Source organism: Kryptolebias marmoratus, linkage group LG5 (assembly GCF_001649575.2).
Source record: "Kryptolebias marmoratus isolate JLee-2015 linkage group LG5, ASM164957v2, whole genome shotgun sequence".
Classification (NCBI taxonomy): Eukaryota; Metazoa; Chordata; class Actinopteri; order Cyprinodontiformes; family Rivulidae; genus Kryptolebias; species Kryptolebias marmoratus.
Genome location: NC_051434.1, coordinates 12,412,060 through 12,423,726, shown reverse-complemented (window position 1 = coordinate 12,423,726; position 11,667 = coordinate 12,412,060). Strand labels below are relative to the sequence as shown.

Sequence of the window (11,667 nt, the reverse complement as noted above, 5' to 3'; positions counted from 1 at the left end):
CACACACACACACACACACACACACACACACACAGGACATACCTCTGTGAGCTGGGCGGGTCTGCCTCGCAGATTCAGCTCCATTCACCTCAGATGGTGGGCCGTGCTGCAGCAGAGGCTCTCTCTGAAACAACAGCTGTTTTCTTTACATGACTTTACTTTTATTGATTTAGAAAAAAAAGCGCAAGGCACTAATTTGACACGCCTAAATCTACAAAATAAATGAGGATAAAAAGATATCATTTAAAAGGAAAAGAACAGAAGACTAGGCAATACTTTTTAGAAACCAAAAACAATGGCATACCTGAGGAAACTCAGGTGTGCAGTACAGCAGTAACACTTTTCTGATAAAGAGTAAACTCGGTGCAGTACCTCGTCGTCGGAGTTCTCTCCGGAGGAGAAGCAACAGCAGAGAAAACGGAGCATTGTCTGCGGCTCGGGTCTCTGGTCTGTCTCACTTTGTTTTCGGGTCAGTAAACTTTCTCAGCGCGTTTGTGGACCGCATTCCATGTGACGTCAGCGTCACGCGACTCCAGGAAACATCCGGGTTGTTGTTGTTTTTTTTTGGCTTGTTTTTTTGTGACAGGTGCACCCACAGGAGAGAGAGTCTCTGATGGCACGCACGAAACGGAGTCAAGCTTTTTACTTTTACTTTCACCTGTGAAATAAAAGGTTAACCAGGTAACTTAATAAACCCAGTTTGTGTTAGTAGTCATTAAATGTCTGCAAAAACTCACTGGTCCAGCTGACCTTTGGTGAAGCAATGCGCGTCAATTATAGATACTATGGCAGTCCGTTGTAACATATAATCAAACCACACTCATCACACACATCAGTGATGACATTCAAGGTCAATGTGACATTATTTAGAATATTAAAGATGTCTGAAATTACAAGCCCCGGTGCAAAAATTCTATTTCAAGAACTACAACTGATTTTGCTATGAAAAACAGTTTTAAGCTCTGAAAAAAAAAAAAAAAATNAAATATATATATATATATATATATATATATATATATATATATATATATATATATATATATATATATATATTTTTTTTTTTTTTAAATTGAAGCGGCCGTTTTAGCATTTAGCCACAAGTTTTGCAGACATTTATAATCCAGGTCACAATCAACATTTTAGATGGCCAGGTGTTTCTTCGTATGCAAAATCCAACATCTCAGATATGAAAATTAAACTGGCACAATGCCGGTTCCAAGCCCGAATAAATGGTGAGGGTTGCATCAGGAAAGATGTCTGGCATAAAAGTTGTGCCAGAACAAACATGTTGTGTTGCTGCAGCAGTGCGTACAGGGTCATTGTCCTGCTGGAAGGTGAGCCTCCATCCCAGCCCAGAGCCAGCCCGTGGCATAGGCAGGAAAGACAAATGCTAAGGACGCCATCTCTTCAATGAGTGCCTGCATTTGATCATTTTTCAGGCTTATAAAACAACTATTTCTCAAAAACAAGGTAACGCTATGAAAGAACACCACATTAGCTAATATCAAACCTCTACACTTTTTGCATGACTACTTGCTGTCATTTGCTTATCTTGGATGAAGACTTTTGCCTCTATCTCCATATTCTGGGCTGTATGACTCAGTCACACAGCTCAGAATATGGAAATAGATAAGGGAATTACTTGATAGCTATTATACAAAACATCACTTTAACATTGACTGGAATATCCCTTTTAATGGGGTAAGAGACGCCATTTGTTTCAGGATCCATTTAAATATTTTAAATGTTTAATGTAGATAACAATAATGGCGTTTTGGAAAGCTGTATTTTTTTTTTATTTTGACCAAACGAAACCTAAGGAGCCAGTCTATTTTGTGATAAATCGACTTTCCACAGTTAACAAATGAACTGCGCCAGTGTGGTTTTATAGCAATACCTTGACCCGCCTGAAGGGGGCAGCAAGGCGCCATCTCTACAAGCCGTCCACCAGATTGACGAATGAGAAGAAGACGATCCAGAAACCGTAGAAGAAGACAAACACAAAGCTTGGTTTCGAGCCCTGTCTTGCTAAATATCTTCTGCAAACACGTTTTAGTCGAATTTAAACCTTGTCAGGAAAGTTTCCCCTTAAAACCTACTTAGGTGAAACCGCCGAGCGGCGACTTTAGGCGTCATTAGTTCCCAGCGCTGTCCGGCGAATCATCTGTGGTTGCTGACTGAGTGACAAAGAGACACAAAAGCCACGCAGTCTGGCGCTGGTGGTGCTGAACGGGTTGTGTTGTTTAATTTAAGTGAACGGACAATTTAAAAAAAAAACAAAGCAGCCTGACATGACGGGGATGGCCTCTCCGGACAAGGCTGCGAGCTCCAAGAAGAAGAGCGAAAGAAAATGTGCCACTAAAGAGGAGTACAGGCAGCTGTCCAGCATCATGGGAGTCATGAATAACCTGAGAAAACAGGTCTGTCTGTGTGTGAATGAGGGAGGATAGAAAACAACTGGACGAGCCTGTAAATCATCTTTGCATGCATGCCTTATAACATCTAGTTTTGTGTGTTTTTCCCCCTCTCCAGGGGACACTCTGTGATGTGACCCTTGTGGTTCAGGGGAGACACTTTCCTGCCCACAGAGTGGTGCTGGCTTCTGCCAGCCACTTCTTCAGCCTCATGTTCACCAGTAAGCATCAGGAAACACAAGCAAATGCTCATAAATTAGGTAATTAGGTAATAGCTGTTTCCTATAGAACAATAAAGCAGTGAAATCACTGAAAGGTAAAGTGAGTAAGGTTTGTTCTTCTAATTAATGCATTGTCCTGCTGGAAAATATTAGACGCAGGAACGTTGTTTGACACGAAGCACACCCCTTTGTAACAAATCCGTATTTTAAAAAGAATCAAATTGTACAAAGGGATTGAAATTTGAGACCACCACTGCTTCTGAATGAATATATTTTGCTCCATCTTACTACAAATCTGCTCAGGGGCATTTGGGTATGTGCAGCCTTTAAACCCATGCTGTGTGCATTTATTCAGCACTAAATTTATAATCCATTTATAATTTGTTTAAACTTCCTTTCTTGCCATTACAGTTTAGTTATTCCCATTATCCTCTCTGATTATATCCATCCTTTATATTCAGGCTTTCTTGATTTAATCAGTTCTTTAGTCAAACAGAACCAAAAAGCAGTCAAATTCACCCCTGTAATATAGGACTATGAGTAACATATATGGTGTTAAATGATTTTATGTTCATAAAATACCTTTTCACCACATTTTAAAGATTTTAGCTCAAGTTACTATAAAAAAATACTAACAGTCTACCAAAGATATATTTTGTTATACATAATTGATGTTCTCCTTATTAGACAGCGCAGATAAAAGATTTTCATGTTGTTCATGTCTGCTGCTGTGTTTTTAACATACTTTGGTGTTTGTGTCTGTTTTTTCCTCGTATCCAGCCAGAATGATGGAATCAATGTCCCATGAGGTCGAGCTCAGAAGTGCCGAACCTGAAATTATCGAACTGTTGATTGAATTTATTTACACAGCAAGGTATGATTCTTGCTATAAAATAATTAAAAGCACAGCTGCTTGGGTTTATTATGACACAAGACAGATCTGTTTGTTCTAAGATTAATGTCACGGAGCATATTTTTCTTTTGTTTGTGTGTTATTTTTAATAAAAATAAGGTGTGTTATTCTCTGTACGCGTTTGTGCCAGGATCTCGGTGAACAGTAGTAACGTTCAGTCGTTGCTGGACGCAGCCAACCAGTATCAAATAGAGCCAGTGAAGAAGATGTGTGCCGAGTTCCTCAAGGGACAGATCGATGCGACAAACTGCCTGGGTAAATCGATAAAATACAAGTCTAATAAATATGTAATTGGTTTTTAATCACGGAGCTGTTTCCTGTCCTCCTGCAGGTATTTCAGCCCTTGCAGACTGTATGGACTGTTCGGAGCTGAAGGCGGCGGCAGAGGACTTTTTCCAGCTCCATTTCACAGAAGTCTACAAACTGGACGAGTTTCTGCAACTTGATGTGTCTCAGCTCACATATTTACTGCACCAGGACAAACTAACAGTCCGCGCTGAGGCCCAGGTTCGCACATTTGCCTTAGTTTTTTATTCATTCGTGTGCTGTGAATGTTTAAGTGTTGTCACAGAATAAAGTCCCTAACGCTTTAACTACTACTTTGTAAAACCTGGCTTAGTTATCATCCAAACTGAGTGGAATTTAGTGGAGAAGAAAAGAACCCCTTTTCCTGTAACGTGTTTTCCGTATGTTTTGTCGCTTTGTTTGTCTTCAGATTTATGACGCTGCAGTCCGCTGGCTGAAGTATGACGTATGCAACCGAAAGCAGTTCATGGTGGAGGTGTTGGGGTGTGTTCGCTTCCCCCTGGTCTCCAAAACATTCCTCTCAAAGACTGTACAGGCTGAGCCCCTCATTCAGGACAACCCTCAGTGCCTCAAGATGGTCATCAGTGAGTAAGAAGATTGAAAATGTGGTTCAAGGTTTTAAAAACAAAAAACTTGTCATGCAAAGCACCTTCCTCGTTGATCCATTTGAACTACGAGTAAACATTTGTAGTCATGTATTTAAGACATGCGCTATTACAGTCAGAAAAGGTCGTCTGCCAATAGGATAGGATTGATGTTCAACATAGGATACTGTAATTCCAAAGAACAAACTGGTTTTAACACTGCAGGAATTCAAAGATCAGTTGTGCCGACATGCGCAGCCAACACAAAACAAAATGCTTTCTGTCCAAGGTGGGATGCGTTACCACCTGCTGTCCCTGGAAGACCGAGAAGATCTGGGAGAGAGCAGCCGACCACGGCGCAAAAAGCACGACTACCGCATCGCTTTGTTCGGAGGCTCCCAGCCTCAGTCCTGCCGCTACTTTAACCCAAAGGTGCCTGGTTGCACATAAAGAGAAACCTTAGCAGCAAACAGTAATATGATGTCATATAGATATGTCTTTTGTTTAGTGTGACACTGTAATCAACTAACCTAATACACATATTTAGGATTTTGTTTAACCATTTGTATTTATAAGTTGAGATTTTGCAGCATTGTTGTGAAAAGAGTCTATTTTCCGTGCAGGACTCCAGCTGGACGGACATTCGCTGTCCTTTTGAGAAGCGTCGGGACGCCACCGCCATCTTCTGGGACAATGTGGTGTACATTTTGGGGGGCTCGCAGCTCTTTCCCATCAAGCGCATGGACTGCTACAATGTCCTGAAGGACAGCTGGTACTCCAAGCTGGGTCCACCAACGCCCCGCGACAGCCTGGCTGCCTGCGCTTCTCAGGGCAAGATCTATACGTCCGGGGGCTCAGAAGTCGGTACGTAGAAAGACGTGGGTGGATTTGAGCCTCAGGAAAAGGCCGCAGACAATAAAGTGCCAACACGGGGTCGATTAAATTTCGCTGTTTCATTAAAAACGCGGTGTGCGTGTGTCTTCAGGTAGCTCTGCCTTGGACCTTTTCGAGTGTTATGACACAAGGACAGAGTCGTGGCAGGTCAAAACCAGCATGCTGATGGCCCGCTGCAGTCACGGCTCAGCGGAGGCCAACGGGCTCATTTACGTTTGCGGAGGAACAGTTGGAAATAATGTCTCTGGGAGGATCCTCAGCAACTGCGAGGTGTACGACCCCAGCACGCAACAGTGAGTCGAATAAACATGCAGCTCTGAACATATAGGAGCTTGTAATGATAATGAACTGGTGTGCAAGTGTTGTCTATTTTCTGCAACTCTCTAATTGTACGTTTCAGATGGCGAGAGCTGTGTGGGATGAGAGAGGCCAGGAAGAACCACGGCTTGGTGGTTGTCAACAACAGGATCTATGCTGTAGGGGGACAGGGGCCTTTAGGTAAGTGTGTCCTCTACAGCAGTGGTTCCCAAATTTTTCAGCTTCCGGCCATAAAATAACAGTGACAAAAGTGTGTGAGCCCATCTGTTGGCTGTTTAAATATCCAAAAGTGCTAATGATCCTACAAAATAAGAGCATAATGACAACACAAACAGTCTTAGCGTCCATTTTGCCATTTTTTAAATCATTAAATAACTTGCATTTCAATTCTCTGTAACAATTATGGTGTAAATATATCATAAAAGCTGGGTTTTTAATTGTAAGTTGATATTTACTTGGTGCTGGGTGACCCACATTGGGGTCCCGACCCCAACTTTGGGCATCATTGCTCTACAGTGACCAAGAGCATACCAGCAGCAGCACAAACAAGAGTGTTGTCATATGATGCGGTTTGGTTTTCGTTTGTTTGTTTTGTGTTTCTGTAGGCGGGCTGGATTCAGTAGAATACTACGACATTGCCAGTAACGAGTGGCGTGCTGCCTCAGCAATGCCATGGAGGGGCGTGACGGTGAAATGTGCTGCTGTTGGAGATGTAATCTATGTGCTGGCCGGGTTCCAAGGGGTGGGGCGGCTCGGGCACGTCCTGGAGTACCACACTGAGACTGACAGGTTGGTATTTTCACTGAGCATTCTTTACAAAAAACAACAAGGCATGTATTTCTTTGACACACTGTTTACAGAAACTATCGAATGTGCATAAACTCCGCTTTGATACAGCTCTTGTTGAATGTTTTTTTTTGCTCTCAGGTGGGTGACGTGCAGCAAAGTGCGAGCGTTTCCCGTCACCAGCTGCCTCATCAGCGTGGTCGACACGTGCGGCGTGAACGAAGACGAAGACATGGACCTCATTGACTCTCAGCCACTCGCTGCATCCAATACCTCTTCATCTGCCTCAGCTGCATCCTCCTCATAGAAAAGGATGCTTTATGTATTATGAGTTTTGATGTTTGTGAAATCTACACATCTGCTTCACAAGAGACAGAACCTCTCATTTCAGGTAGTCAGTCGTGCTTAGACAGTTTATTTTACGACAAGTTTTTTTTTTTTTTTTAAAGGTGAAGCTCTACCATAAGTGAAGCAGTATTTACTTGTGGCTTGTAAATTAATGTTATGTGATGTGCCTTTGAAGGAAATGTACAAACACTTTATTTTAAATTATGTTCTTTAAAGTAAAAAAAACAAACAAAACGAAATACAATTTTAGAACTGGTCTGGTCTCCATTTATTTTCCACATTAAAAAAATTACAAAATTTTATTGGCAACACTTCATTGATAGATTAAAAGTATCAAAGATTTCATAGACTGCTTCAGTAAATATATTTGTTTCACACAAAAATAATACCTCTTACAATGAGGGCAAACGTACAGGTGAGCAAAAATATGTAAAAAAACACGAGCCTTCATTAGTGCTAAAGAGCATTTAGGTATTGTTTCAGATATATGACACTTCATTATTCATTCATTTTTTATGAATAAAATAAAACGGCTTGCTACCATACTCGTGGTTATAAATGTATGAATTCTGTTTCCACTTCTTTACGACCATCTATCTGTAGTTGTACAATTGTATTTCTGGGTGGCCCTTACCAGATTAAAGAAGCCTCCTTAAGTGTTTAATTCTTAAACTGACACGACTAAATAAAACTAGTCTTAAATTACTTTGATAAAAAATGTGCTTTGTAGAATCTACTCTGACATTCAGCTTGACTTCTCAACGTGGTCCCATAACTTCACACTCATTGAGTGGGGTTTAATTAGTACAATAAATATCCTTAAAAATGAAAAGGCACGGGCTTTTACTTTGTAAACAATCTTAAAGCCTGCCCTGTACATCGCAGATGCAACTTCATTTTTCTCTGCCGCCTCACCAAAGGTCATACTGTTCCTCGCACATAAGAAGGGTGAACTTGTTGTTCAGCTCATCCACGTCCTGAGTCTCTCTTCCACCTCGTCCTCTCCGGCCTCGACCTCTGCCCCTCCTCTTCTTCCTGGACGGCAGAGAGGAGGGATTTGCTTTGAAGCTGCAGTCCCTCACAGCTTTCAGAAGGCAGGAGAAGAGTCGTCCGGATAAGGATCCGCCGGGCATTAAGGACTCAGCAGCCCAGCCCGTTTTCAGTAACCTGTGGAGGCCATGTACCAAGGTACCGCTGAACAACCTAAAAATGTGAGGATGAAATATATACAGCTGGATATCAAAGAACTTTGTGCAATGCCTTCATTTTTTTCTGGTTTGATTCAACTAGTCTTTAAGAGATTCCACAATTAATTAAAGAAAAACTTTTTTCTGAGTTGTAGTTGTACCTCTTCATCTCAACAGATAGATGAATAAGTTAAAAATTGAGTTTCTTACCCTGACAGGGGGGGTTGAGGCAGCGGCATCAGCAACAGCTGATTGAGACACAGTGCGCTCCACAGGCAGGACTGCCACTGGCTGAAACTGTGAGTCGCCCCGATGTCCAATCCCCGTCTCTCCCCTGGTCTCACTCGCTGCCGATCCAGTGCTTTCAACACATTTGCCTCTGCAACCAAGTTTAGTGGAATATTAGCTCGTTAAGGGTACATCTTAGGCTTTTTTTTCCCCCACGCTTGACAATCAAATCCAACTAACCAGCACGCTGGTGGTGAGTGGCTCCCGGCTGGCTGTCGCAGGACATCTCTCCATAAACCATGCCGAGAACCAAAGCCTGCACCAGGAGCCACGAGGGCGTTGGGACGGCCTCTCGCAGCCAGAATCCAGTCACTGCAACAGCCAGCTGCAGGTGGACGGGGGCAAGAGCCAGAGCAGACTGCTTCACTGCCAAGACTTCTAACAGGACACCAAGTCGCAACGCCACAGGGGCCTAGATATAAAGAACAGTCACAAAATCAAGTAGACAATTTCAGATATAATTTGTGGCAAAAAAAAGAAAAGAAATCACCACTCTCGAAGGATGAAACTATTTAATTTACCTGCTGAACAGTGGAGTTTTGTAAAACATGCCTCAAATAATTTAAAACTTAAATATGGACCCAAGAAAAAAGAAGTCAAAACAATAACAAGGATTATGGATCAGCTCCCCTAAAAAGGTCTTCCAACATGAAGTGTGGCTAAAAGAAGTTAGTCAGTCTCAGTTAACTGTTGATCAAAATATATATATTTTACCTGGTCGAGTCCATCCAGATGTATGTAGGTCTCGGGGGGTTGTGCCTCCATTTGGTTTTTCTTAAAGTTTAAGTCCAAACGATCGTACTCTTCAACAAAAACTGGGCTGCTCTGTCCTTGCACTGGCGCTACTCTGGCTGCATGTTCCATCCACACTGGAGCATCTACCCAGTGCTGTGCAGCTGGGTTGTGCCACTGACCCCTCCCTCCACCACCCCGTCCCCCTCGCCCTCTTCCACCTCCCGTCCCTTGGACTTGTGCTCCCTTTGCCAGCTGTGCGCCTCCGCCTTTCTGAGCGTTCTGCAGTAATATCCCATATATAGCCTGACGTATGGGTGCAGAACTAAAGTGGCTGCTTGGTAGTTTACTATTCTCCACCTGTGGGACGAGAAGGACCCTCTGCATGACCAAAGCATCAACAGCCAGAGGAGCCAGCTGCCCCTGTGCTGCAGCCAAAGACAAGCATGCTGGCAGCTCTGCCAGACCAGATGTTGTCCCTCTCGGAGGTACTTTAACTCCAGAAAACCAGTGAACAAGAGAGCTTTGAGCATCTATGTTGTACTCTTGCATAGCGGCCCACAGCTGGGAGCTAAGCCCATCTTTCTGTCCTCGCTTGCCTCTCCTGCTCCCCTCGCCCATCAGCCTGCTGACTTCCTCCAGGGCCTCTGCCACGGTTGAAAAAGAGGACAACCAAACGAGGAGGCCCTCAATACGGGAAGTGGGTGCTCTGCCTTTACCTCTGCCACCTCCTCTTCCTAACGCACCAACATCTATCAGAGCCAGGAGTGTGTCAGCCTCTTTCGGAGCCCCATAGTCATTACCAATAAGGACAGCACATAAGGGTAGCAACTCGCAGTTCATGCCCCCAAACCAGCTACACAGGTTGTTAGTGTTGTACAGCCGAGCTGAGATGTAGCGCTGGGATGCTTTTCCATTTAGGTTGGTCCACTGGAAAAAACGAAAGGGCAGATAACCACCTAAGATAAGACAACAAGGAGCATAATATGTTAAACAACTCACTACTCGTTATCAAAAGGAGTGTCTGAGTCCTGTTCAAGGAAAATGAACATGTTTTACTTTGCATACCTGGAAGGTCAAAGACAAAAAAGTCACTGTCATTTGTCAGCACCGGACAGTTCCACTGATGCGCCAAACACGCAATCTCCCAGTCTGCTTCAGCTGGACACTGGACCAGCGGGATGCCTCTTTCAATGAGGACCTGAATGAAGACAGCTCTCGTGAGGATTGGAAGGATGGAGCCATTGGAGCCACGAGAGATGCTGTCTGCCTCCCTTATCCTGGACTGCAGGCGCTGGCGCAGAGTAGAAAACTTCTTGTCACTGGGGTCCATCCCTTATAATCACAAACAAATTGTGGCAAAAATGAAATGTTTTGGGGTGCAGCGTCTTCTTCTATGCAGGCAGATAAAAATGCTGTTAACATTTGTAATGGCAGAGTTTATTATAGGGCAACACCTGTTGTTGTTGAGTCCTAACTATGTTAGGACTTCTCACAGAACGACCTTGTGTACAGGAGTGAAGTTGAATTTTTTTCCTCATGGGAACCAGACTACCTTGCTTTTCCCTAACTCCTCCTTCTGGTCCAGTATTTCAGTATCTTTAATAAAAGCTCCTGCGTTGAGTTAGGGGGGCCAGAGCTTTGATTCGGAGCGCCCCCATTCGAACCTGGGACTTTGATGTCAATTCTGAATTGTCTTTAATGCTCTCTATATTTTGTGCACAGTATATAAACAAACCTGGTTGAGTGATTTCATCTAACAGTGCCTGGAAATTATTTTTCTGCCACAACACATTCTAAAAGCAGACTTTATTCTGACATTTATTAAGTTGAATTGATTAAGATAAATAAAACCTAACATTAATCGATGGCAAAAAGTTTTATTTTTGAGCAGAATAAAGTTAAAAACTATTCTAAAGAATGGTTTGCAATTCATTTTAAAGCACCACCTACCTCCATCCAGCACCACAAAGGGCTGGATGTTACAGGCTGCCAAAACTGAGAGGAACTGGGTGAGAAGGGAACTGAATGCATCATAGTCCCCTCCATGCTGCTGATCCAAACCGTGGTTAAAGTAGAGGCGAAAGTAAAGACTGCAGCCATCAATAACCAGAGGGCTGTTCCTGAACCTCACATCCTGAAGAAAGTTTTTGTTCCCCTCCACATATGTGGTTAACCCATGCACGCCCATGACATCTCAGGCCCTGCAAGACATGGTGGAGGGGGGGAGAAAAAAATATGGATTTTAAACCACAGTAATGCTTACGTCAAGATGTTTCGACATCAACAAGTAGGAGGAACAACACGACATATTACACCATAATTGACCTCATAAGACCCGAACTCTTGCATGGCATGCATTTTAAAGTTCTCTTTGTTATTTGGGCAAACTGAGACATAGCAATACGATTAATAAGGACTATTTTTTTTTAACAAACTAAGTTATGACATATGCTAAAGTGAGTTCTTAAGAAGAGCAAACAAGCACACCCCAACCGATGGCAATTCCGTTGTTTTCGTGGAGCACTCAGCTACTTCCTTGATACGTTACATTTCAAAATAAAAGCTCTAGTTTATGGTAAACCCGATTATTTTGTTTTAAATCTGCCATTGTCATGTTTATTTTACCACAAACGTATAGCGAGAAACGTATATCGAGAAATCCCGATAAACTCT

The 11,667-nt window shown here is 42.9% G+C and overlaps 3 protein-coding genes across 6 annotated transcripts in view; 1 reads left to right on the top strand and 2 right to left on the bottom strand.

The window, feature by feature from the left end:
• Window positions 1–747, bottom strand: part of si:ch73-345f18.3 — a 2,439-nt gene extending 1,692 nt beyond the window's left edge. Inside the window, exons 1-2 of the mRNA XM_017422297.3 lie at window positions 373–747; window positions 43–124 (exon numbers count right to left, since the gene is read on the bottom strand). Coding sequence (XP_017277786.1) covers window positions 43–124; window positions 373–426 — 136 coding nt within the window. The 5' untranslated portion in view covers window positions 427–747. The remainder of the gene's footprint in view (window positions 1–42; window positions 125–372) is intronic.
• A 1,206-nt stretch (window positions 748–1,953) lies between these two features.
• On the top strand, window positions 1,954–7,487 carry klhl7 (kelch-like family member 7). 2 transcript variants are annotated; one of them, XM_037975703.1, is made up of 12 exons: window positions 1,954–2,420; window positions 2,533–2,674; window positions 3,416–3,509; window positions 3,679–3,803; window positions 3,880–4,055; window positions 4,264–4,438; window positions 4,728–4,870; window positions 5,062–5,302; window positions 5,424–5,625; window positions 5,733–5,830; window positions 6,256–6,439; window positions 6,578–7,487. In XM_037975703.1, the coding sequence occupies exons 1-12, from the start codon at window positions 2,292–2,294 to the stop codon at window positions 6,741–6,743; spliced, it is 1,875 nt and encodes a 624-aa protein (XP_037831631.1). In that variant the 5' UTR covers window positions 1,954–2,291; the 3' UTR covers window positions 6,744–7,487. The 2 variants fall into 2 exon arrangements, with proteins under 2 accessions (XP_037831631.1, XP_017281943.1); XM_017426454.3 differs by having other exon boundaries at window positions 1,955–2,420; window positions 2,533–2,635.
• Window positions 7,029–11,601, bottom strand: aste1b (asteroid homolog 1b). Of its 3 annotated transcripts, none has more exons than XM_017426434.3 (7): window positions 11,482–11,601; window positions 10,945–11,195; window positions 10,060–10,326; window positions 8,974–9,950; window positions 8,440–8,671; window positions 8,182–8,350; window positions 7,029–7,987 (listed from the first exon to the last, which is right to left on the bottom strand). In XM_017426434.3, the coding sequence occupies exons 2-7, from the start codon at window positions 11,180–11,182 to the stop codon at window positions 7,696–7,698; spliced, it is 2,175 nt and encodes a 724-aa protein (XP_017281923.1). In that variant the 5' UTR covers window positions 11,183–11,195; window positions 11,482–11,601; the 3' UTR covers window positions 7,029–7,695. The 3 variants fall into 3 exon arrangements, with proteins under 3 accessions (XP_017281923.1, XP_017281914.1, XP_017281905.1); XM_017426425.3 differs by having other exon boundaries at window positions 11,320–11,508; XM_017426416.3 differs by having other exon boundaries at window positions 10,945–11,508.
• Between the last annotated feature and the right edge of the window lie 66 nt (window positions 11,602–11,667).